The 26404-nt window shown below is 41.7% G+C and overlaps 3 protein-coding genes across 5 annotated transcripts in view; all 3 read right to left on the reverse strand.

The window, feature by feature from the left end:
- Window positions 1–44: 44 nt before the first annotated feature.
- On the reverse strand, window positions 45–9912 carry LOC120796693. The gene is made up of 4 exons (XM_040139732.1): window positions 8000–9912; window positions 6361–6372; window positions 1144–6283; window positions 45–1071 (listed from the first exon to the last, which is right to left on the reverse strand). The coding sequence occupies exons 1-4, from the start codon at window positions 9910–9912 to the stop codon at window positions 46–48; spliced, it is 8091 nt and encodes a 2696-aa protein (XP_039995666.1). The 3' UTR covers window position 45.
- A 6481-nt stretch (window positions 9913–16393) lies between these two features.
- Window positions 16394–21039, reverse strand: drgx (dorsal root ganglia homeobox). Its single transcript, XM_040139940.1, has 6 exons — window positions 20982–21039; window positions 19987–20087; window positions 19322–19423; window positions 17401–17573; window positions 16869–16981; window positions 16394–16773 (listed from the first exon to the last, which is right to left on the reverse strand). The coding sequence occupies exons 1-6, from the start codon at window positions 21037–21039 to the stop codon at window positions 16394–16396; spliced, it is 927 nt and encodes a 308-aa protein (XP_039995874.1).
- Window positions 21040–22979: 1940 nt separating this feature from the next.
- The window catches only part of ercc6 (excision repair cross-complementation group 6), a 19501-nt gene continuing 16076 nt past the window's right edge, over window positions 22980–26404 (reverse strand). For all 3 annotated transcript variants that reach the window (XM_040139841.1, XM_040139843.1, XM_040139842.1), the window contains exons 17-22: window positions 26219–26313; window positions 25560–25705; window positions 24804–25415; window positions 24508–24676; window positions 24331–24409; window positions 22980–24229 (exon numbers count right to left, since the gene is read on the reverse strand). In XM_040139841.1, coding sequence (XP_039995775.1) covers window positions 23783–24229; window positions 24331–24409; window positions 24508–24676; window positions 24804–25415; window positions 25560–25705; window positions 26219–26313 — 1548 coding nt within the window. In that variant the 3' untranslated portion in view covers window positions 22980–23782. The remainder of the gene's footprint in view (window positions 24230–24330; window positions 24410–24507; window positions 24677–24803; window positions 25416–25559; window positions 25706–26218; window positions 26314–26404) is intronic.

Raw genomic sequence — 26404 nt, forward strand, 5'->3', positions numbered from 1 at the left:
TCTCTCTGAGCTGTTTTTTTTTCTCTTTCTCTCTTTTTTTTTTAGCTAGATCTCTCTCTCTCTTTGAGATAGCATCTGTTCTCGTGCTACTCTCTTTTCCTCCTCTTTCAGTGCTGCTTGGCTCTCCTCAAGTTGTCTTGTCATCTCCTCTTTGCCTTGCCTTTCTTCTCTTTGTTTTATAATTGTTTTCTCTTTTTCAGCTTTCCTCTCCTCCACCTCTCTCTGAGTTCTTTTCTTTTCCTCCTCAATTTTAGCAAGTATCTTCTCCTCAATCTGTTTAGCTCGCCTTTGCTCCTCAATCAGAGCAGCTCTCCGCTGCTGCTCCTCTAGAGCGGCTCTCCTCTGCTGCTCCTCTTGACTAGTTCTCATCTGCTGCTCCTTTTGTGCAGCTCTCTTTTGCTGCTCGTCTAGTTCAACCTTCCCGTGCTGCTCCTCTAGTGCAGTTGTCTTTTGCTGCTCTTCTTGCGCAGCTTTGCTCTGCTGCTTCTCAAGTGCAGCTCTCTTTTGCTGCTCCTCAAGTGTAGTTTTACGTTGCTCTTCCTCTTCAGCAGCCCTCTTTTGCCTCTCCTCTTGAGAAGCTCTCCTTTGCTGCTCCTCTTCAGCAGCCCTCTTTTGCCGCTCCTCTTGAGCAGCTCTCCTTTGATGCTCCACTAGTGCACCTCTGCTTTGCTGCTTACCTAGTGCAGCTTTCTGTTGCTGCTCCTCAAGTGCAGTTTTACTTAGCTGTTCATCTTCAGCAGCCCTCTTTTGCTGCTCCTCAAGTGCTGCTTTCCTTTGCCGCTCCTCTAGCTCAGCTCTCCTCTGCTGCTCCTCTTCAGCAGCTCTCTTTTGCCGCTCCTCTTGAGCAGCTCTCCTCTGCTGTTTCTCAAGTGCAGCTTTTCTTTGCTGCTCCACTTTAGCAGCTCTCTCCTCCTCTTGCTGTTTCAACCTCTTCCTCTCCTCATGCTCATTTGTCCACACTTCCTCCCCTCTCAGTTTTGCTCTCCTCTCTTCCTCAGTCTTTATTCTCTTCTCCTCAATTTCTTTCACTCTCCTTTCTTGTTCTCTTTGCTTTGCTCTGATCTCCTCTTCCTTTTGAGTAGCTCTGTCTGCCTCTATCTGTTTTGTTTTTCTTTTTTCCTCTGCTCTCCTATCTGCTTCTCTCTGTTTTTTCCTCTTCTCCTTGATCTTAGTAGCTATGGCCTCCCTCTCTTTTGCTCTCCTCTCCTCTTCTCTCTGAGTGGCTCTCCACTCCTCTTCAGCCAGAGAAGCTTTACTCTCCTCTATCATGTGTTTTATTGTCATGTCTTCTGCTCTTTTCTCCTCTTCTATCCTATACGATTGTTCTTCCTCTGACTGTTTTGCTGTGGTTGCTTCATGCTTAGTTGCAAGCCTTTCTTGTCTCAGTTTTTCTTTTCTCTCTTCCCCGCTCTTAGCCAGTTTATTTTCAATCTTTTCATCTTTTCTTAGAGTTGTTGTGCTTTCCTCTAAATTGTGCATTTGCCCCAAGGTGGATTGTTGATGAGAGTTTTTATCCAAAAATGGTATTCTTTCAGCTTTTGAGGAAAATTCCTCAGGGTTTTCATGTGGATTGGAATTATCAAGGGACTTTAGATGTGACACAGACGCATTTCTTGGCCTGTTGACTGCAGAAGATGAGGTTGTTGCTTGCAAGGCAGAATTGTCTCGCTGATGAATACTTTGATTTACTTGACAAAGTCTTCCAGCCCCTTTTTCTTCTGTTTCCTGGTTCTGGAAATAAGTTGTTGGTGACTTGTTTCTTTCTTCGAGATGTTGTGCATGTTTTGCCCCAGCATCTAATACACCTGTGGCATCTAAAACCATTTTCTCTTGTCTTTCATTATCTCCCAGTTTGAACATCCCTGTCCTTTGGTGTTCTTTCTCTGTGATGGGAAATACTAACGCTTTGGGCCCTTTTATTATTTTGGCACTCACCGCTGTCTTTTTTGGCAAACTTTTCTCTTTCACAGAGATGTCCTTTGGGTCAGCAGTGAACACTGGACGTCTGCTATGACGAGTCTGTATTAGTGGAAAGAATCCTTCCTTTTTGTTGGGTGGGAATTCCTGAATTGTGTTTGCCCGCTCTTCTGAAACAATTACTTTTAATCTGGCATAGTCTGCAATTGCGGATATTTCAGGTATTGTGGATACCCTTTCTTTTGGTTTTAGTTTAATTTCAGGTTTCTCCTTGACTACATTTTCCCTTATTAGATGTGAATTTTTTGAGGTCTGTCTTTCCCTTGCTGATAAACTGGACTGGTCCAATGCGTGATGTTTTTTGATGGGATTAGCTTGACCTGCTTCCATTGTTTCACTTTTACTCTGTTTCTCTGTGGGACCATCACTCTGTTTTGAAGCCATCTTATCTTCTGTTTCCCAGTTATTATTTTCTGTGGTCTCATTTTGGACACTTACTGAACTTGATTCCACTGTTTTCCTTTTACTTTGATCCAACACAAAGACTCCGTTTTTTCCCTCCTTGTATGATTCATTGCTGACAACAGCCTTGTTTGGTAGACACCCTGGAAGTTCCCTTGCGTTTGAAACACCAGCTAATGTCTCTCCAACATTTGCACAATTGTGTGGTTCGTTATTTGTTTCTGCTGTCCCTTGCACTTGAAAGTAGCCTTCCTCCATTGCTTGTATCTTTGATTCATCTACTGATTTCCAGCTTTCCTTCACTTTTTCAGGCTTTCCATTTTCAGCTTGTATATTCTCAGTAGGTCCATTTATGCTGCTCTGTTGATTGCTGATTTTCAATGAATCAGACCCTTCTCTCACACTGGACAACATGTGTTGTAGTCCTAATTTGTCTTCCAGATTATCTTTCAGTTGCTTCTTATTGCATGCTGGTGTTAGGTCTTTGGTTCTATCTTCATTGTTTGAAGTGTTCACTTTTTCTTCACAACTAGATGATGCAACTTTTTTATGTTCATTGGCTACAACCACATCAGAAGGGACAGTTGTGACATGATGTTCTCCTGCCATTTTTAGGTTGTCCTTCTCAGTTACTGCTGGCAGGACTCTGATGTCAATGCTGTCTATATGTATATCATCATCCACTTGATTATATTCTCCAATGTGTGTCTCTTTATACTGTAGTTTGGGAGATACATGTCTGTTTTTATTCTCAGTTGAATGGTGAAATGGAGTGGTTTTGTCGAGTGGCTTTAGTGGTGTTGAGTCATAGCTCTTTTCCTCTAGTAGGGGTGCACTCTTGCCATCTATGCTCTCGCTTTTGGGTGGATTTTTGACAGTTGTCATATTTTCTGTCACTGATAGCTGGACATCATGTTTTATCAGAGCTTCAGCATCAGCTCTGTTTGAATCATTATTGCAGTGGATTCGTGTGTTCTCCATTTTGGCCATGAAGTTCTCATTGGTATGTGATGTTTTTTGTGGAATTTTCTCTTCTGTATTCTTCTTTAATTCATCTTTCCTTATACCCTTTGCTAAGTTCTCTTTTGGTGTTTTATTTGAGTAGTCTTTCATTTCTCTTATTATTATGTCTTGTTTACAGAGAAGGGTTTGAGTTTCACCCAACACGTTATTTTTGGCAGGTACAATGACTGTGGGTGGCACACCTTTTTCAGCAAAGGGTTTTTGAAGTTGTGTTTCCCTTTGGGGTCTTGTATTTATAGAAGAACTCTCTTGGAGATTAGTCCTTTTCTCATTGACATTCTCAGACACATTGTTCTTTCTGGTCTCTAGGGTTGAAGTTTCTTGTACATTTTCAGGATGATTATTCATACCAATGTTAGTTTGATCTTCCTTCACTGTGGAATGAGTTTCCTGTACAACTCTGTGTTTTGCCTTTGCTATGCAAACTTCCTTTGAAGATTTATTTTCTTCACTTACTTCTAGACCTGAGCTAGGATTCCATTTATTAAGCTCTGAATTACTGCACTCTTTCTCTTTTGTATTTATTTGTTCTTGAGTGCTGTTATCCCCCTGACCATTGTTGTCAGATGGCTTTCTTTCTTGTACAGTTACCATTATTCCCATGATCTGCAAACTGTCATCGGCCAAAGGGGTCTTGTTCTGAGTAAAGACAAGATTTGGTGAAGTCGCTGCTTCATGTTTACTCTCAGGCTTTTCTGGTTTCATAGATTTGAAGCTTTCATCTTTGATCAGAGCTGTTGCTTGTAATGAATCCTCTTTCTTCTTGTTCAGATGATCATTGCTTATGGCAGGATTGTCTTTAAGTCCCTCTATGTGTTTTCCAGAGTTGGCTCCATGATTTGCTTCCTGTTTTCCTTGGTTGTTCTTGGGTGCCTGCTCTTTACTTTGCATTGGCAAACTAATTCCAGATTGATTCTCTGTCTTTTGATTTTCTACCAAGCCCTTGTCTGTCCTCTTGGTATAACTTCCTATCTGTTTTGCATCTGTGGGTGGTTCTGTCACATTGTCATTAATCTTCACCGGTACTTTGGGAACTTGTTTCTGTGAATGATCTACTATCTGACCAGTGGTTGCCGCAGACTTAACTGATATTGTTGCAGAGCTGGAGGGTGACACAGACTTGACTGGTTTCATCTGTATTCCTGAAGGCTCCATCTGGTCAGTTAGTGGAACTTGTTTCTGTGAATGGTCCACTAACTGACCAGTGGCTGCTGCAGACTTAACTGATATTGTTGCAGAGCTGGAGGGTGACACAGACTTGACTGTTTTCATCTGTATTACCGAAGGCTCCATCTGGTCAGTTGGTGGAACTTGTTTCTGTGAATGGTCTATTAACTGACCAGTGGTTGCTGCAGACTTAACTGATATTGTTGCAGAGCTGGAGGGTGACACAGACTTGACTGGTTCCATCTGTATTCCTGAAGGCTCCATCTGGTGCTTTGGTGTAATATTACTGGACATTATGCTTTCATGCTTTTTAGACACTTCCTGTGATTGTGGCCTGTTTCGTATATTAATACTCTGACTACCTGCTAATTGCTTGGTAGGATTTTTGGACATAAACCCATCTCTTATAGCAAAACCCTTTCCTTTAATTGCTGAAATCTCTTTTTCAGCATGAGCTTTTATCTTGGAAGTCAGAATCTCCTGCTTGGTCTGCGCTCTCTCTTTATGGGACAATGCTCTGGGAGGGGTAAAATGCAGATCTTTACCTGAACCTACACTGTGCTCAGTTGACTTAGGTTTTCTTTCAAGGGGGGGGAATTTAGTCAAAGCAGAATCTCTTTGCTGTGAAACAGGGTCACATTTTTCCAACTTTTCAACACTTTCATCCTCCACTTTATAAGTAACAGTGTCACAATTGGCTCTATTATCTAAACGGGTAGGTACATAATCAGCACTGGATAATTTGAATTCTTTGGATGACTCACTGTAAACATATTGACTGTCTGTCATCTCATTGGATTTAAAACTGCAAACTTCCTTCTTATCTTCTGTGTTAGCAGTTTCCAGTCCACTTGCAGGACTATGTTCATCTTTGGATTTCTCGTTAATCCCTGTCTCACCTTTGTTTAGAGATGAAGGTGGCATTTCATTGGCATCATTTGAAAAATCATTTCCTGCAGTTGACACTTTGTTTCTGTTTGTTGAACCTGCATTAGTAAAACCATATTTCTGTCTTAGACAGTCATAATCATCAGCCCCTCTATCAGTTTGATCTCTACTATTTCTGTTGACAACTGAGTCTTCCTTCTGTTGATGCATTTGTGTTGCCCGATCCCGCTTTTTGTAATCCTCATTTTTATTCATATTTACCCTTAAAGGAACATCTTTCTTTAAAATGTCATATTTGATGATAGTATTTCTTATGTTCTCTTTTGGCTCTCCTCTCATTTTCTCATTTATTTTGGCCAATTCAGCTTTAGTGTTAGCTAACCCTGTCTTAACTTGTTCAACTTTATCTGGCTCACTTTTGACCTGTTGTATCACTGATAGTTTTGCTGCAAGTTTAGGTAACCTTTCCTCCAGGTTCCTTGTTTTTGTTAGCTCGGCTTTAGCGAGATCCAATATGGTTTGCTCTAACTTTGTCTGCTCTGCTTTTCTCTCTACAACTTTTGCCTCTTTGGCTTTACTTATCTGTGTTGTGGGTTGCTCTGCATTTAGTTGGCCCGCTTGAATTGAATTTTCTGCAGCTTTATCTTGTCTAACATCTTTAGCTTTAATGTGGCTGACTTTTACCATTTCAACTAAGTTCATTTTCTCTTGTTCTGTTTTAGCTTGTTGCTCTTTTATCTGCTCTTGTTTAGCTTGTACTAATTTTCTATGCTCTGTTTCAACCTGTTCTGTTTTAATCCTTTCTCTCCTGATTTGTTCTGCTTCTCTCAGTTCTCTGTTTATTTGTTCTGCTCTTACCTGTTCTTCCTCAAATTGTTCTACTTTGATCCTTACTCTTTTTGCCTGTACAGCTTGCTGTATTATTGTCTGCTCTGTCTTTGCCAGTTCAGTTTTTATGTGTTCTTCTTTTAGCCTTTCTACTTCAGCTTGTTCAGCTTTGACCTGCTCACCCTGCTCCTCTTTCATGTGCATGGCTCCTTCTTCCTCTGTAATATTTTTTGGCTCTTCTGTTACCTTCTGTACTCTGGTTTGCTCTACCTTTGTCTGTTCCTCTCTTGCTTGCTCTGGTTGTTTTTTTCTGGACTGTTCTGCTTGTTCCATTTTTCTCTTCTCCTCTTTAATATGTTCTGCTTTAGTCTGTTTTACTCTTTCATGTTCTGTTAGTTTTGCTTTGGCCTGTTCTGCTTTGACTTTTTCTGAACCAGTCTGCCCTGCTAAAATTAACCCAGCCGACTCTGCTTTGGGCTGCTCCACTTGAGCCCAGTGCTGAGCTTTTGCCAGCTCTGCTTGGGTGTGTTGTGCTTTTATATGTTCTGCTGTGGCCTGTTCAGCCTTGACCTCAACAAACTGTCTATCCCTCACCTGGTTTGCCACCATGGGGGCAGCTGCATTGTCATGATTAGATAATGAATTTTTCTGCATATTATGTTCAAACTGTGGTTTGGCTTGTTGCATTTCATGTCCCTTTGGAACTGGTATATATTGTTTTTTCTGACCTGTTTCTTGCTTGAGCATTGTTTTAGCTTTATTAGAATAAAGGTTGTGTTTCTTTTGGTATTCCTGGTCAGTATACCTATTATAACTATGTGTCAAATAATTTTCTTTCATTTCATTTTCCTCATTGGGTCCATAATACCTTTGAAGTAGATATTTGTCCCTAATTGCCCCAGGTTGATATTGTCCATAATATTCTTGATTTTCTACAGTCTCATTACTAAATGGAGTATATTGTGGCAATTGGTTTGAAATGTTAGGATTGACCAACCCAGTATTTTTATGAGAAGATGTTCGAACACCGAAACTCTGCCTCATCTCTATTTTTTCAAGTTCTTTATTTATACTTTGCAGATTTTCTCTTCTGCAGTTGTCTCTGGGTAAATTTAGTTCCTCCTTTATCGTAGCTGCTCTTTGGTAAGCCTGTGTATGTTGGTCTTTTTCTATTAAAGCAGTTATCTCTTGTTTCCATGGAGAGATAGCTGCTTTTAGACCTAGCTTTTCTGTGTCTTGGCTATTTGTCTGTCTCCACCTATCCTGTAAGGAAAGATTACTGTAATCATGTTTGTTGTCTTTGAGCTGCTGATTTCTATCCATCTTTGTAAATTCCCTTCCCACTGTTTCATTAAAATGTTGTTCAGCATTTGCCTTACTTATGAAATATTCTCTGGTTTGATTGTTGTCAGCATTTAGCTTTGGCATTTCTGTAGCTGTATGAGAGGGTTTAAACCTGTATACATCTCCTCCCAGACTTTCTACATTATCTATCATGCCTTGCTTATAAGGATTAAATGACAATAAGTCTTCATGGAGATTCTGTCCATTAGCTAGCTGATTGGTAGTGTTATTTTCAGGTATGAAGCTAGCAAATCTGGAGTGATGAACCATCTCACCTTGCATCTGAATTGTCTGGTAATCACTTAAAGTGTATTCCGAATATCGGTCTGTATGTGCTGTTGCAGATTGAGAATTTAGTGTTGCATGTGACAATCCAGGGCTTTGATACTGGTTTACATATTGATGTGAGGCAGCATTTGTCCTTTTGGATTCCTCTACCTGGGTAAACTGAATGTCTGGATCTGGAAAATCAGGGATATCTATTACAGTATCTCTAGGCTCCTGGATAGAGGACTGTTTGGTCTTTTCCAGTTTTTCCAAGCCTTTAAATTTGGTAGGACTGTAGGTGTTTTTTACTCTTTTCCTGTTGTCTTTGAGATTGAAGAGTAGGCTTGTAGCTCTGGATTTGTAGCTGGACATCCTAACATCAGGAGTGGCTCCCCTGCTTTCAGCTCGCACCGGAGGATGTTCCACAGGCTGAGGGGAAACTGCAAATTGTTGAACCTCTGATGTTTCTGTTTCTTGATGTGCCTCGACTGAAGGTGTGAGTATCTGGCTGATGTTGAAGGGGGCTCTGCTTGTGTTACTCTTGACAACATTTGGTGACACTGTTACTGCATTGTTTGCAATGGGAATTAAATTATCATTACTACAAAGTCCTCCTTGATTGAGTTTATTTGCTGTCATCCCTGTTTCCATATTTTGCTCAGTCATCATTTTGATTTTTTGCTGGAGGGCTTTCACGGAGCTGATGGTGTCCCGGACACGTCGAGACATCTCGATGGTAGGTGATGCAGTTGATGGGCGCTGGGATTGGAACCTGTTAGCTCCCAGGCTCTGCGTCCACTTCCTGTGGGGGTAATGACCTGCCAACTCTGACTCACTGCGTTTCTCCACGGCAGAAGCTTTTTGCAGCACTGTGGATATTGACGTGCAGCATGGATGAGTGGGAGAAACCATTGGCACCATGTTATTCCTCGGGTGTCTGATACCCCTCTCCTCCAACCTATAAGGACCCTGTGGCTGGGCCTCGAGTGAAAGCTCCTTGTACATTGGTGTCTCATACCATTTAGGAAACTCTGAGCACTGCATAAACCCTGAGACTTTTCCTTGATGAAAAGGAAACCTGTTATGGTCCCTCCATACTTTGAAGGGACTAAACTCACTGTGTATAAAGAAGTTAGAGTTACAGTTGACCTGCGTGGACATGCTGTGTTTACTGTGGGAAGCGCTCATGAGAGAGGATGCAGAATTCATGTGAGCCACTGCTGCTACTTCAGAGGAGTAGAAGCTGGTGTCTTGGGATAAGAACGGGCCAGCTGAGGGGAAATTATCACTGTTAAAGTTTTGCTGTAACGGTGTCGAGAATTCAGAAAGTTCCCTTTGGATGCTCATCAGAGCTGATTTGTCCCAGCTTGTCTCATCATTCCACTCTCTGAGTTTACCATCCATCTCTGCTCCATCCCTGTGTCCCTCAGAATTAAAGGCTCTGATAAGGGAGGAAACTCTGGAGCGGCTTCTGCGTTGTTGCGAACTCAACTCCATGGCTCCATTGCTGAGGAAGGACAGTTGTTCTTCCCTAAGAGTTTTTTCCTGTTGAGAGGTTTCCACAAAGGAGTGCTGGAATGTGGTAGAAACCTTCCCCTGTGTCCTTTCTCCATAAATCTCCCACTGTGGACCTCTGTGGATCTCAGTCCCATACATTCCTCCATGGATCCAGTCCTGTCCATACTGCTGCACCCTGACGGTGAAGCTCTCATGCGCAGCTCTTTTAAGTTCCTCTCTCTCTCGGTCTCTGCTTTCTCTGTCCTGGCCACTCTGGCTAAAGGCCAATTGTCTGTCTCTCTGGCTGCAGGGTGAAGATGAACAGAGGTCTGAGTCATTATAAACGGCCTCATCCCCAATGCAGAGACTCCTGAATGCTCGATCTGTCAGATTGCTGACCTCACGGTCAGTCTCATCCAGAAACGACCCACCGCTGGAAGTATCACTGTAGCCTCCATCGCTGTGCTTTCGATGCCCGCCACTCTTTCGGCGTGAGCGGCGCTTCTCAACTGAGGTCATGATTCAGGCTTGCTAACAAAGAGCTCTGTCCTCACTTGCTCAGTCATTCATGCAAACACAGACCTCAAAATTATACCCTCTCTCTGCTGCTGGAGCTGCAGGGCCCAGAGTTTGGGGCCCCTGGTCAGGATTTTGTACAGCCAGTCGCTTCTAAGGCATTGTGCTTTTTAGATGGCCTCAGTTAAAAAAAATCCTGGAAATTGTTGATCTCCTACAGGAGAAAAGAAAGGAGTATTAGCCTGGATCTGACCATGCACTCACATAACCATTTATCCTAAAAGGAACAGTTGTACAGTAGTGTTTGCAAGAAGCTTTTTTTCCTTTGCATTAAGCAGCAATGTACTGTATGTGCTTCCGAAAACAGCCCTGTAAATCCTTTCACTCAATCACTGTGACCTTCAGAGACATGTTGATGAATAAAACTACACTGTTGCTAGGCACACTACAGAAAGCCTCACGTGAGTTATTTTGGGAAAGCAGAATACATCCATACGAACTTAGATGACCACACACACACACACACACACACACACACACACACACACACATACAAATTACTTTTCTTGGAACTAACTAACTCATAATATCACATTATCAATGTGTTAATACTGAAAAAAGGGTTGGACAAGTTAGACCTGCAGGTCAGCTCTATCAAGTTACGTGTCTTTGAGTGAAAGAATCAAAAAGTTTGGTTAGGGCCAGGTAACACTTTGGTTAGTAAAACCCTTTGGTTTTAATACTGTACAGAGAGAACCGGTGGAAAGCAGATTAAAATATCCTTACATAGAAGTGCTACTAAATTGAGATTTCAGAGGTAAAATTGGAAAGTTTATCGCTAGCTTCAGTATACAATCTGTCATCTAAAATGTTTTAATGCAATGTATCGATGGTTATTAAAAAGCAACTTTATATAAATTACACTACTTAAAAGCATGAACATTAACAAAATGACCTATTTACAAAACAAAAACCGTAAAAAGCATTAACAAAATTATTTGAGTATTAATTAGGTAGTGGTGTTTTATTATCAAATGTAATTTCATAAATAAAATCATTTTTTTCTGATCGGTAAATCTGAAACAGCCAAGACCATGGGTGAGTGCTGTGACATATGGCCCTCTTATCTCATACTCCCCCTGTTGTACTGTCCTTTTTAAATAAAATGATTGTAAATTTAGAGGCAATAAGATAACGTCATGGGTATGTTCTGGTTAAATTAACTGCAGCTGCCAGGCAGCCGTCACCTTGCTCAGAATATCCAGTAGTTCATTAATATCTTCTGACCTGGAGGATATCCATCTAATACTCATCTACAAAACAGCTACACAACACAATGTTGTACTGCCTGGCTAAATCAGTATCAAATAAAACTGGTGCAGAAATTAAAGTTTAAAAATTTCAAGCAACACCTTCCTCCTTAAGCAGACAACAACTTAGATTAGGGTACATCTTTTCTAATTACCTTCACTTTCAACATTTTCTTTCTATTCATTGTAAGCATTAAAAAAACATTCAAGATACAAAAACTTTGACTTTTAATTTCTGTCAATACCCAAATGACACACTTCTGTTCAGTGAAGAAAGAAGAATTAAAAAATTATGCAACTGTCCCTAATCTGAGCCCTTTATGTAACAATGATCTCACGTCAAACTGTCAGGGTGATTTCTGTTCATTCTTGCATGTGACAGGTTTATTTTTGTCCAGATACGGGCCTCCAACTCTAAAACTTGACACCAAGAAGGCCTCGTTTTCAGAGGATCTTTGGTACAAACGAAGACCAAACAGCAGCAAATCTGTCCCTTCTGAGAGCAGAAAGGATATGACTAAATATTTATAAATGTCAGCAACTGTCAGGGGAATGAAATCAAATTCTCAAAGGAGTTTAACACTGCACAATACCTTTAGTAAGCTATGTGTATTTTCTTTTAGAGATATGTTGTATCTTTTCATTTATTTTCAATTATTCATCTTTAACTCTTAAAATTGAACTCCCTTTTCCCTCAGGCTTTTTATATAGTATTAAGTGCTCCTTTCTCAACATGAACAAGAATGTAGAGTGAGCTCCTATCTTACCTTTTAGTTTTATAATCCATAGACTGAGTATTACTGTAAATTCCTCAAAAGGCTCCGTCTCCCCAAGAAGGACTTGCTGATCTGATCCTGCCCTGTCACCTCACACAAGCCCTCACTGGCACTCTTTTTACTGACAACAATCCAAAGCAAAAATCTCCTTATAGTCCACAGTTAGGTCTCTGAGCATCTGAGCAGAAGAAGGCAGTGGGATTCGGGGCTGGAGACCAGACTGAAATAGAGGACTTGTCCCAGAGAGAGTGTCCACCAAGGGGGACAGAATGAGGGCTTCAGCTAGCATGCAGGTCTGTGAGATCCTTTGGTGTCGAGTGTCAGAGGGATGAAACAAACAGCCTCTAAACTATTTATAAATCTGGACAGCTAGCTTTTGGCCATTAGCAGCCAGAGCTAACTGTCAGCAAACTGCAGAAACGTTAAAACTGGCTGAGGAGGTTGTGGGGTCTAAACAAGGAGCAAAACCTAATTTCATGAAGATGTGTTATTATTGTGTGGGTGTGTCAGTGGGGGTGGGGGTGGGGGGTGGGGGGTGGGGGGGTGGCTGTAGTTTGGCTGCCCCGCTGGGAGACGTAAATAACTCGGTTGCCTCACACTGGAGTGCCACCCTCTTCGTTGAGCAGAACTGACAAGCACTATATGGAGTGTCAACAAGTGGCTCTTGGTCACCACCCACCTGCTATCGTCATTGTATTTTTTATTTAATTATTTATTTTGTCTATAAAAGGAAATCATATTTTGACAACTCTGTCACATTTTATCATTAATTTTCTTTTCAGAGATATTTCATTTTCCTTAATTTTACACCCACTTATGACAGTACTTGATCCCTCTGGCTACAGCCTCACTCACCCTCCAGCAAAAAAGGCCATAAGGCAGAGGAAGGGGAGGAACTGTAGCCCCCTTACAGCCTGCTGCTATAATAGGAGATTGCTGTAGCAGATAGTTTCCTGGGATTCTTGGCGGGTGCAGGGCCGGCCTTTTGGGATGATGGACACACACACATGGGCCTTAATGGAGACGCACTCCTCCACATACGCCCACACAAACACACACATGCATGCAGATGGCTTTACACACAGCTCACCAAACTTTGGGAAAGGCTGAGGTAGTCCCTTTTTAACTAATCTCCTTCCTCCCTTTTAAATAACCTCCATCTCTCCACCCACAAGCCCTTCTCATCCACCATTTTTCCCTCCACACTGGACTCTGAATGTCAGTAACATTCATTTCTAGATTTCTTTCATGAGATAATCGGTTTCACAGATCTCTTGTTTTGCTACTTACTTTTGGGCCCTCAATACTCAGCACTTGTTTAAAAAAAATGGTTTTGATTAACAAAATTTAATTTACAAAGACTTCCCTCAGCAATAATTACTCAGTGTGTTCATCCAAAGTGCTCAATTTTCCCACTGAGGTATGAGATAAATCCTGCTGTAGGAAGTGTGGACAAGTTTCCTGCTCACTAAGTCCCTCTAGTGGACAAACTAAGAACACACATCCAATTTCATTTGGTCTGTACTGAAATTTTGATGTTGATTTTCTCTCTCTCCAAATATATTTGGAGGGAGGGAGAGAGAGCTTTCTGCACAATGCAGCTCTCCAACTTTGCTTCGACATAGCTACTGAGGACTGTGAGCATTGATCACAAACGCTGAGGATGCTCTTCCCTGTGCTGAGTAAGGAGGAGCAGACCTGTGGTTATGTGGCAGACAGCAGACAGGCACATTACTTGCTGCATTAAGATGTGCTTTGTTTGTATTATCTCCATTCAGAGATGAGCTTAATTGATTCTAATTGATTGGGTTATTGATCAGCTTTGTTGCAGGAATTAAAAGCAGGGTTGACACTATAGTGGGGTGTTGTGGGGCCTGAATTCACTTTACGTCTGACTTTGGAAGTTAGGTCCTTGAATAGTAAAATTTAGGTGTCGCACCCAATGTCAAGCAAAAAAAAATGATGTGTATGTGCCAGTCTTTCTTTAGCATACTGCCCTTTTCTGTGTGTCTTATATTATTTGTGTGTGTCTGTGGATGGGTGCATGTGCATAACATCTCCCTGTTTCAGGACATATTTCCCCACATCCCTGCAAAATATTTCATTACTGCAACAAAAGAAGCCCATTAACTGCACTGTAAGAACAGAGTTCAACTGCTGTCCCCCATATTCACCATGTTTGTCTGCTTTTCTGGCCGCTCTCCAGCTAATTTGATATAACAATGCGCCACAAAACCGCCTCAGGACTTTTTTTAGGTGACAGAAAATTATCAATGATGCCACATGCACAGCTGAATGTCAACACCAACTTGACTTGTTTATGAAATATTAAAGCAGTGAATTATGGGCACCATGCAGAACTTAATGATGATCGGAGTCATTATAACTTCAGCATCCTTTGTTTTGGCTAATGATTAAATTCCACAACTACTGTATTCAATTTTGGAGAGATTGAATGTGTTTTTCACGTCTTTTGTATGAGTTGGCTGGATTGCGTTGTCCATATTGGCACATTTTAGGAAAAAGAGATGATTTGTATGAGGATATTGTGTTATCATTAGCTGCCATGTCACAGTGCTTAACATCTTTGCTCTAGAGCGCTCTCATGCACTGAAAGCAAAATCATTATATTAGGACATGATGTTTTTGGTAATATTATTTGGGGCATAAATTGATCGAGTACCTACTATATAACAGGTCTACAATATTAGGTTACCAAATGTATAAAAATAGACCATAATAGGTTCTGATTTTAAAACTTTATTTTGACTAAATTTTGACATTTCTGCCTCAAAAGTCACAATTAAAGTGCAAATTTTATTCTGGTATGTTAGTTGTAGGGACATATAGTGTTCCAATACAATAAAAATTCTCTTAATACTTAAAAAGTGTTAATGTCACAAGTGGGTGACTCATAGTCAGTGAAATCGTCACTTTATTGGAGTATTTGTATGGTATTTACAACATGCACACATAATGGCGTGAAAAAGAGGTTGTGAGTGCTCGGTAGGCTACTGTGTGTACAACCTGGCACGACTTTTGACATTATCTCTCTCTTCTGTGTCACCAGGGTGTCGCCTCATCAATTATTGAGCCCGTACTTCATGGTAATACATAATTTCTCATCAATTATTCATGATAATGTGTGTGTAGTTTACTTAATTGTGTTATTGACTATCAAAAGTAATTTCCTGAAAATCTTCAAGGACGCAAATTGAATCAGCCCAACTACTGGTTGTGTGCTCTGCGGTTAAGTATTCTCAGTCTGTTCAGCTGATCCTTTATTCAAGAGTCATTCTAGTGAGGAGAGATATTTAGGAATAACGAATCAACAAATGTATTGCCCGTGATAAACTACTGTGTGAAGCGCCCTGAGGTGATGAGAGACGATATTTTTTTTAAATGTAAATTCAACATTAATAAATAGCATATATCATGTTTAATGGGGTTTATTAAAAACTGCTCAGAGAGAGGAAGAGAGGAAGAGAGAGGGCAAGCGTCGCTAAAAGTAAATAAATAATAGGAGTCATGATAGCTCTCCTCTCCCGGCTTTAAGGGAAGCTGATAAATAATGTATCAGAACAGATGGCTGGAGCGAGAGGCAACAGGAGAGGAACATGAGCGACTACATCTTTAATTGTTTTAAAGAACATGTCACAACAGGACTGGTGTGTTCCCTGTCTGCTGGCACTACAGATGTGCTAACAGAGTGGAAGGGACAGCCGCCGCTCTGTCACTGAGTCCGCTTCAGCCTACCTGGGGTTCACACATGAACATACTGTATTCTGGCACATGTACACATTTACACTGAAAATGGCTCATTAATATTAAAGTGCACTTTCACTTTAAAATCAAACAAAATGTGAGACGATTGTTTGAGCCCATTACTGAACTGATGGCATAAACATTATATTGCCAAACTCCTGCATAATCCTCACTGTCCTGCCATTAGTTCTACACTTACAGTTTACATGCATTATTATACACAGTGTAAGCATCTGTCCTCTTTATGAAAACAAGAGGAACTGTCTCAGGATTACTTAAATTCACATTATCAAATGGGTCTTTGTTGATCACATGTTGTATCTATGTGAGTCCATCAAACAGAGTCCAAGAGTGCATGAAGACAGATATACTAGATCCAAAACCACACTTGTGCTTTAATGGGGATAACAAGGCCCCAAATATTCAGCATTTTTCACAAACAATAATAATTTACTGTCAAATAAATATTTATTGTTTGCATCCATACATTGTGAAATCAGCAAAGTCTCTCCCCAGCTGTTTCTGGAGTCAGTCCGTAGTTGTGCTTAGTTGCTCATAGGACCACAGTAGAGTAGAGTAGAGTAGTAATAACAGGCACAATCACACAGATTTGGAGTATCCATGTTTAGGTCCTCACTTTTTCTCCAGTGGTTCCTTAGAGCATTGAGGGTGTTTGTCAGGATTGCTGCTCAGGACTGGGACCTTGGTGGCAGGGCGCGGACTGGAGCTGTCTCCCCCTCTTCCCACAGTGCCAGGCACCTCGATGGCAGGACCCACCGTGGGCCTCACCACCCCGGCTGTGCTGGCGCCGACTCCAGACAGGACTCCCACGCCGGCGCCGGGCCCAGTTGCCGCACCGAGCAGGTTGGCAGACTGCAGCACGGCCTCCGAGTGCTCACGGGCCTTCATGCGCAGGGCGGCCACGCTGGCTGTGCGGTTGCCCTGACAACCGTAGGGCGGCAGGAAGGACAAGCCCATGGGGTCAGAAACACAGCAGGAGCACAAACCGTTACCTGAAAAACAACAAAAGTGGGACTTGTGGTGGGACTACTGAAAACCAGATTCTCCTCACCATCTCTATTTACCAGTTAATGAGAATCAAATTTACCTTTCAGTGTGGCGACCTGTGAGAGGGCCTGGGCATAGGTGGCAGAATTGAGCAGTGTCCCTGGTATACAAGATGGGAAGAAGGGACCACCAGGACCCACTGTCCTGTTGATACTGGCAAAAACAGACATATTGTATCAAATTATCTAGTGAAAAGCATAAGCTGACAAATCCTTCTATTGATTCACTTACATTTCTAGAAATATCTAAAACTGTTTTATAACTTTTTTCTAACTACACTGTGAACTGCAGAGCTGGTTTCTCTGTGGCTTTGATTGTTTCATAATCCATTTAACTGGATTAAATGTATTAAGAACATAGTTTAATCTACAGAAATGACCTAGACGGCTATCAGAGTTTGGTTTTGGCAGTTATTGATGGGAAGGATACCACTTCTTATTTATTTCCATCATTCAGATCCACCAGTCCTCAAATCTGGAGCAGCTGCCTTCCTATCTCCAACCAACAGGATACTCTTTCACAACAATAATAGGTACAACAATCATCTGTTGTTGTTGTTTTTTTCCCCTCACCTCTGCTGCATTTCCAGTGGTTCTTTCTGTTTTCTGCTCTGGTCCACTGGGGACTGAGAGTTGATGCTGCGGGATGGAGGAGCGCCCTCACTCATCTGCTCTTTCCCTCCTTCGGGGTCTGTGCTCCCTCGCTCCGTCTTCCTCCACTTTGCTCTGCGATTCTGAAACCAAACCTGCATTGAAGAAAGAAAGAAAAGAGAGGGAAGAAAAACAGCAAAACGATTAAATTAAATTACTAATTTAACTGGAATGTCGCTGCATGTCCTGAGACCTCATCAGTTGGCGTCCATTAATTTTATTTACTGAACGTAGCTTTATATCCATGCAAAAGTTTTTATCACCAAGTTCTCAATTTCTCCTGAACAGTGTTTTGGCATATCGCAGATAAAAAAAATAAAAACTTAAAGCACACATATTCACTTATATATCTGTATTTTATCTGTCATATTAACAGGTCTAGATAAGTTTAAACAAACGCTCTACTTGCTTTGTTTTGTCTTGTATATCAAGAGGTGTTTGAATGTGTCACACCAGCGCTCTAATTTTCCCACAATCCCCCACTTATCTCCAAAAAACTTCACCGTCCACACAGCTGAGAAGATATAGCTAAGTTCTGGTATCTTAATCGAATGAAGGTCACTGCCTATAACAACATTTAATTGAGCAATTTTTCATTATCATATTTTAATGACTTCCCACTGACAGTTGTGCTGCCCGAGAGAGAGGCAGCTATGATGAAGTCGTTTATTTCCCTATTTAGTGATTGTTTGACAACATCAGATTCGATTAGGACTTGGTTCTAGCAGGCATTAATCATGGTGTGTGAATGGAGGTTAGAGTCGTTGTGCATGTGCTCTGCATCCCTCCCATTGTATGGGAGGTATAAATGATGTCAACAGCCAAACAAAACACATGCTTTCATTCGGCATAAAGAAAGGACAACATTTTGGTGGCAGGACAACAATACAGCCAATGGACTTATCTCACCCCTGCACCTTCCAGCTAGAAGTCGCGCCCCCCCACACACACCCGTCTCTGAATGGGCTATAATTGCTCCATTAATCTCAATTTGCGGCATGCTCTTAATGCGGGGGAGGCCCATTGACACTTTACAAAAAGGGGGGCAACAACACTACAACAGAAAGGAAATTTATTTTCTAATAATAATGTAAGTTTAATATCCCTGCATACTGCGGTGGATTCATGTTCAGATTTAATAATAGGAATGTGGTAATCGGATTAGGAGGGGAATAATTTGTTTACAATCCCTAATTTACAGCGCTGGATTCCATTATCAACCCCGCCATTGGGTTTAAGCGATAGTAAGATGACCCTGGGGAACAAAAGGCAAACTATTATATTTCCCACAATTAGATCTGCGCGCACAACAAAACCCAAAAGCAAATCTGGAATGCAGGAAATTACATACAGGACACATAACTTAATTACATCTGGCCAAGTTTATAACCGCGCATATGTGCAGGGCAGGAGCGGAATATAAATTGCCAAATTTAAGTTGTTTTTTTTTTTTTTTTTCATTTTTTGTGTGTGTGCGTGTGTGTGTGTTTGTGTTTTGAAGTGTGCGAGTCAGAGCCACAGAGAGAGAGAGAGCGACCAGAGAGAGAGAGAGAGTTTTGGAGGCTGCAGGCTTTCTCCCTCTTTTTAAAACACATATCGTTCTCCGTCGGCGATGCGGGCAAAGGATCTGCACGGATGATGTATTCCTACCTTTGAGACGCGGACAAATTAGCGAGGACCATTATCGCTGGTTAATTATGAATGACCGATTAATCAAGCTAATCTAATATTCACCATTATGTTGATGTTATTAAAGTGCATCGCCGGAATGACGGAGTGGCTTAATTTACCCTCTCTCGCATGGTCAGACGTGCCCAGGACACATTGAGCCGCTGCAGCCTACCTGCACCCTGGCCTCGGTCAGGTTGATCTTCATGGCCAGCTCCTCCCGGGTGAACACGTCCGGGTAGTGGGTCTGGGCGAAGACAGCCTCCAAAGCCTCCAACTGCAGGGACACAAAACACCAGTTAGGCTCTAAATACGTTGATTTTCTAGTGATGCCTTTCTATCTCTATTTACATATTTCTTTCTTTCGTTCTCTCTTTCTCTCTTTTCCTTATTATTATCCTCATCAGGTGCACGCCGTTCAAAAATATGAAACCCTTCCGCTGGTTTACACGTTTGACAGGGATAATAATATTGGCCTAACATCAAATTGCCTGCACACATAGAGAGGAGAGTTTACAGTTAACGCGCACGCATGATCTTCAAAAGCGCGAATACTAATTTCTAAAGGTTTCCTAACCTTGTATTTTATTTTCATATGTGTGAAGCACTGATGTTATTTTTCTTTTAGCAAATCGCTTATAAAGGCCTTTTTTTTCCATTTGTGGTAGATAACTGAGAAGCTCAAGACTCTGCTCCAGTCCTTCGTTTTGAAAACTTTGCCTATTGTTTTATTCATTTCCTACTTTTGCGCCACTGCCCCCATGCCTGTTTGGCTTTGAGTGAAGTTTCACGCCTTTTTCTTGCTCCCTCGAGCCCGTTTTTGTCCTGGGGAATTATTACCTGTTGCAACGTAAACGTTGTTCGGTTTCTGCGCTGTTTTCTACGTAGAAATCCATCATCAAAATCAGCCGGGGTGTGGCTGCCAAAACCGTTTGAATTCACTGGGGGAAAAAAAAAGAAAAAAAGAAAGTTTGTTAGAGAGAATACGGTGGTTTAATAAAATGAGGTTTACAATTCTGTGTTTGAATTTAAATTAATTCAGCAAATGTGTTAAAAAGAAAACCTGGATTCCATGTCCAAAAAAAAAGACATGCAGAAAAAAAATATATATATAAATAGTGGCTAAACAGACAGGGAACGTATTCTCTGGCACATTTTGTATTTCCATTAGTTGCATGAAACACTGATGTTGGGTGTCTGAGGGGAACCATGACGGACTAAGAGCCATGACACTCAACATCTGTGCCCGGGACAAAACGCCCCCTCTGCCCCGGGGCCAAACCACCAGCGCTTTTCACCAAAACAGGCAGCAGATTGACATGGCAGAAGGAAAATCAGCCTTAACCCTTTTATAGCCAGCTTCGGATTCGTGGGGAAGAGAAAATGACACAAGTGTTTATGGAGATGCATGAAGCGTCCAACCTATTTAAACTTTAATTTGTAAAGATGAAAATATCTGTTTTTAAAGTTATGAGGCTCACTGCGGATGAGAGATTGAAAATCTTTTAATTTGTCACAGCATAAAAATAAGCTTTTATAGGCCAGTGACATTTTCATTATTAGTTGAAGTTAATAATACGAACTAAAAAAAAAAGAAAGAAAGAAAACGTGCTCAGGCCTATTCTCGGTTCTCCAGCACCGACACACACACACACACACACACACACACACACACACACACACACACACACACACTTTGTGCGCGCAAGTACGCAGCTTAAACCTCACAAAACTTTGCAGACTCCGGCTTTAAGAGAGACATCAGAAATACCTGGCAGCTGTGGGAAATCATCTGAAAACGAGGTGGTAAAAATACAGCAGCGAGAAAAACTCACAGGTGTTGGAGCGACAGCACTCTCCGTCCAGCTGGGGCGGACAGTGGAAGTAGAACATCCTGGCGCGTCTCTGAGCTGCAAAACCGGACCTGGAACAGAGACAAAAGTTTCAGCCCCGAAAAGCCTCAGCTCGGCTGCAACTGCTACAGTGCGATTTAGACCTGCGGTGGGAAATTCTAAGCAATGAATTTTCCTAGGAAAAGTGGCACCGTGCGGGAAGACTCAAAATTGATGAGGGAGCGCATCCTACCTGCAGTGAGGATGCTGATGTGAGTGAGCTCCCGCTCTGGAGAGAAGTGGCTGCTGCACTTCCACTGACTCTCTGACTCTGTCTGGGAGTGTCCAGCCCCCCCTCCCTCTCTCTCCCTCTCTCTTTCTCTCTCCTACACACACACTCACTTCTCTCTCTCTCTCTCTCTCTCCCTCTCTGTCTCTCTCTGGGAGTGTCCAGATGTCTCTATAACTGTATAACTGTCTACAGAGTGTTAAGGCTTTCGGCTAGTGTCGCACAATCTCATGCCTAATTGGTCCTAATCGGATTATCACGGCTTTGTCTCTCTCACCCCAAACTCCTGGTGTTTGTGTGTGTGTGTGTGTGTGTGTGTGTGTGTGTGTGTGTGTGTGTGTGTGTGTGTCTCAGTGAAAGACAGAAAGAAAGAGGGGGAGAGGGTAGAAGATATACCCAGAGTGGGAAACGGCCGCTCTGCTCTGGTGCCAAAAAAAATCATCATATGTGATTGTTATTCCAGAGTCAAGCATATTCCCTAACCATAAACATGCACACATACCCGCTGCACTTTTTATTTGGTTCTTTCATATATTAAAAAAAGGCGGATGACTGCTTTTGGGTTTTAGATTGACTGTCGGGCGGGTTAATTGCTCGTCGGGGTGTGTTAGGGGGTCCACTTTACAAGGGGTTGAGCATGTAGAAGACTCACAAGGCCAAATTTTTGATTTTGTTCACAGCAAGGGGTCCTGCGATTTATTACGCTTCCTCAGATAAATGATCTGCTGCGGGACCCTTTCAATTAGTTTTAAAGCGCATCGGGGACGGCAGAGCGCAGACGCCATGCGTCTCTGAGGTGGAGGCAAAATGAGGCTTTGAGAAGCAGCTGAAATTTAGAAGAGGAGTGCGGGATTGGACTAAACCACATAAAGTGCAGAAAATCCCTTCTAATGGCGCGTAATTGGTTCTGTAATATCATTACAGGCGGATAATGGCCAGTTACAGGGCCCCGCGCTATTAAGGGTTTCCCTGGCGTGCAGCGTTTATGTTATTAAAGGGGGAATATAATGATATTTTAGTTATTAAATGCGCGTAATTAATTTATGCACCACTGAAAATAAAGTTGTTATTATGACCTCGGCGAGGTGCGTGGAGAAAATTGAAATCAAATAACGGTTGATAACTTTATCCCAATATTTGGTCTAGACAACTCTGGCAAGGGCGCAGGCCCAAAGTGTGTGTGTGTGTGTGTGTGTGTGTGTCTGCTTCCTGTCAGCGCCTTTCCTCCCCATCCTATGATGGCTGCTTAAATGACTAAATGAAATTACACTCTCATCTCCGCTGGTTACACACAATTTTACAAGTAAACTCCGAGTAGGTTTTGCAGATTTTGGGTCCCATCTTTACATGATTACAACATTAATCTACCGGATACATTTCAGGACCTTGGTCAGCACCAACACTTCCTCAATCGAGTAAAACTCTGAAATGATCTTTCTAGGAGAGTGGGCTTAATTTATGCCAAATTTTGATTTACTAAATTAAATCACAATTTCCATATTTTCCACTATTACTGGGGTAACTATGTAAATTTACCATTAGCTGGGAAAATTAATCCAAAGCTGTTCATTTTTGCTTTTGCTCTGTAACCTTTTATAAGCTTATCATCAACTTTAAAATACAATAGGTTCTCCTGCCTTTACTTTAATCTTGTGTACATTTCAAATAACCGAAAGGGAAAATACAAGCAGCTACAGAGGTTTATTGCATACCATATATGCAAGACAAGCCCATAGCAAACTTTTTAGTATTTTCTATATACAAAACATGACAGCTAAATAACTCTGCTTTTGGAGGTATTTCATTACAATATTACTTCCATGCATCCGACTGCCTTGCTCACTACATCTGTACATAGTTTATGAAAAGTTAGTTATTACAAAATCTCCCAAACCCACGGTGATTTGTTCATATTTACAAAATGACACATTTCCCCCGTTACATTTTACAGAAGCATATTAAAAAATATGACACGAGTGAGGCTGTTGAGGTACAAATTTTGAAAGTAAACAACACATATCTCTGAGTGAATCATTACTTAAGGTAATACAGTTTTAACAAATACAAAATACAAAACAACTTAATTCAAGTATAAGCAGGTACAAACAACCATGAACTGAAATAGAAGCAATTACAATAATGCTTAAACAAGCACAAAACTCAACCCAACTCGCACTGCAACTGAAATAAATTAGACATTGCAACAGACTTTCCTTTCAAGACTTAATTAACTGATAATTAACTGATAACATGAGTTTATCGGCTAAGCCACCAGTTCTTTGTACTGTAAAATGGCTTTCCCACGATGTGGTCCTTCCATAACAAACCGTAATAATATGAAATTATCCATTTAGGTCTAGTGTGACCGAAGTATTTTCGCATTTTGACAGACATATCCATTTGACACAAGTAAACGAAAAGATATTGTACGCTTGAACTCTACAGGCTCATATCTGACAAGTACTTTAATATGCATCACAGTTCAGTCTTTCCTCCACTTTCATCTGTGTTTCACTCAGCGGAAGTGCTCCTTCAGTCTCCAGATGCCCTCCTGACCAGAGGTCCTATGGAAGTCACAGATGCTCCTGAGCAGCTCTCTGAAGACGGGCGCCTGTTCCTGGGTCAGTCTTGGTTTGAAATACTCCAGCACTTCCTGGGTGGTGGCCTGTCCATCCACATTCGCCTGGAAGGCTACGAAGTTGCGCAGATCCACCAACAGCTCATCATGCTCAGTGGGCGGAGCTGTGGGGGAGCTCCTTTCTGGAGCTCCAGAGCCGTCCTCCTCTTCCTCTGCTTCTCTTTGGCTGGAAGGCACATTGAGGTGATTCCGGGCTCTCATCTTGTCCAGCAGGGAGGAGGAAGAGAGTGGGGCGGAGTTTGATCCACTTTCTGCCAACTCCCCGCTGAAATGAGCTCCTGAACCCGCCTGATTTGACACCGACCTCTTTACAATAGCAGCATCCTAAAGAGAGAAACAGAGGAATTTACACAACATGGCATCACAAATGCAAAATAACTGCCAGAACCATACTGTATACCTTTTCATAATAACACTGCTGTTACCTTGCATTTGCTCGGAGTAGGGACAGATTGAACCGAAGGTGCAAGCAGAAGAGAATTCTTCTTTTGTCCAAACCGTTTCCTGTGCAAGCAAACGAGGGAAAAACTGAGACATGTTTGTTTTCAGTGAGATTAGTGAAGCTCTGAACAACCCCAGTGTGTGTGAGAGAGACTGTGTACCTTGCAGGTGGAGGAGGGGGTCTACTGAAGGGCAGTCTGCACTGCTGGCGAGAAACCTTCAGTGCTTTCAGGGCATCTTTGGCCACCCTATTGGCTTCTGCCTCCACAAGAACATAGTCAGGATTGGAGGACTCCATGATGGTGTCATGCTTCATCACACTGTGGATACCTGAAGCAGACCAAAGACGATAAAAAACAAAACAAAACAAAAAAACAGAGAAGCTTATTGTTTTGTGAGACTTACTAAATAAAACATATCTGATATGGCAGATGGGGTCGGTGCATAAAAAGCCTACCGGATTTCTTGAAGAGCTTTGCCAAGACATAATCGTCTGATTTCTTCTGGTCCTCTGTCTCATTGTCTTCATTCTCCGCTTTATTATAGGCCCTTCTCTTAACCAAGTGAGAAACACGGTGGCCTTCAAACCGAGCATCTTGGGAGTGTTTGCGTTTCTTATGTTTGTGTTTGTCAGCTGAGTCAGCTGAGTCGCAGTGCTTCCTCTTTTCCCTGTGTTTCTGTGGGCTCCGCAGGACCCAGTCTTTGTCTCTGCGTTGATGAGAGCTGGGTGGGTCTGAGTTTTTTACTGATGGCTTGGCTGCATCCCAGTCTTTGTTATTTTGTCCTGTATGCTGCATATTTGTTGAAGTATTTGGCTCTACATCCACGTGATTTTGGTTGGTGTTTTGACTGTCCATTGCAATATTTGGCTTACCCTGAGAGTTTTTACTGCACAGAGAGGTAATTCCATCTCTTAATACAGGAATGATTGTTGAGGAGTGTCTGCTGTCTACACCAGTTTCATTCTGGTTTACTGAGGAGAGTTTATTTGCATGGCTGCCATGGTTTACCATGTGTGATGGCCTCGGCCTCTCAGGTTTTTTGGGTGCCTTGACATCAGAGCCTGTACCTGTTTGAGAGTAAAAAATAAAAATTGTCAGGTGGAGTCTTTGAAACTTTTTTTTGGGAGAGATTCATGTAATCTAATAATTAGACAATAAAATGTTTCTCTGGCAATAACAAAACAGACAAACAAAAAGAAAAACCTACAAACCTGCAAATATGGCGCTGGTCTCTGTTCCCTGAGTTCCATCTGGGTCAGACAGGGTGAAGAGCTCATAGATGTCGTTAGATTTGAAAAACCGTCTTTGTTTGGGGTCCTTCAAAACACGATTGGTCAGAAACTGTTTGAAGATTTGCCTGAATTACAACAGAAAAAAATACAGAATTAGATACTTGTGTTTAATTAGCCATTTTACCTCAGCAGGCAACCCAGATCCTCTGTCACCATAGAGTAGTTTGGATGATAGATGAGAAAATTTGTTAACTGCACTACTGTAGATATCAAAATAGAATCCCGGCAATTCTTCCAACTTGCTTTATGAAAGCACTTTACAGACACAAACCAAACAGAGCAACGGTTTAGAAGTCCTAGACTGGCCATTTAATAATGCAGGACTGCTTTTCAATTACTGAGAACTGGGATAGTGCAAGTAATAATACAGCAGTGATGTGAGCAAATGGTCATGTCATTACCCGCATTCATGAATGTGTGAAATCAATGGAAAGACAACTAAAATGGAAGGCTGGGTGAGAGAAAGCACAAAAGCCAGCGCAGGATTTTTTAATCTCTTTTTTTTAATTAAATTCTGCAATTAAACATTATGTGTACAGAAGTGCCTAAATCCAAACATGAAAACACTTCTGTCTGACCTGTGGTAGATTTTCTCCTCAATGGTCCCTGCAGTCAGCAGTCTGTAGATGGTCACCTGCTGCCTCTGACCGATCCTCCATGCTCGCTCCCGTGCCTTTGAACAACACAATACATTCAAATAAATGATTAAGGTAGAAAGTCACACTAAAATAGGAGGAAATACACTGTTAGGGTATTTTAAGGTT

This window comes from Xiphias gladius, chromosome 11, assembly GCF_016859285.1.
Source record: "Xiphias gladius isolate SHS-SW01 ecotype Sanya breed wild chromosome 11, ASM1685928v1, whole genome shotgun sequence".
Classification (NCBI taxonomy): Eukaryota; Metazoa; Chordata; class Actinopteri; order Istiophoriformes; family Xiphiidae; genus Xiphias; species Xiphias gladius.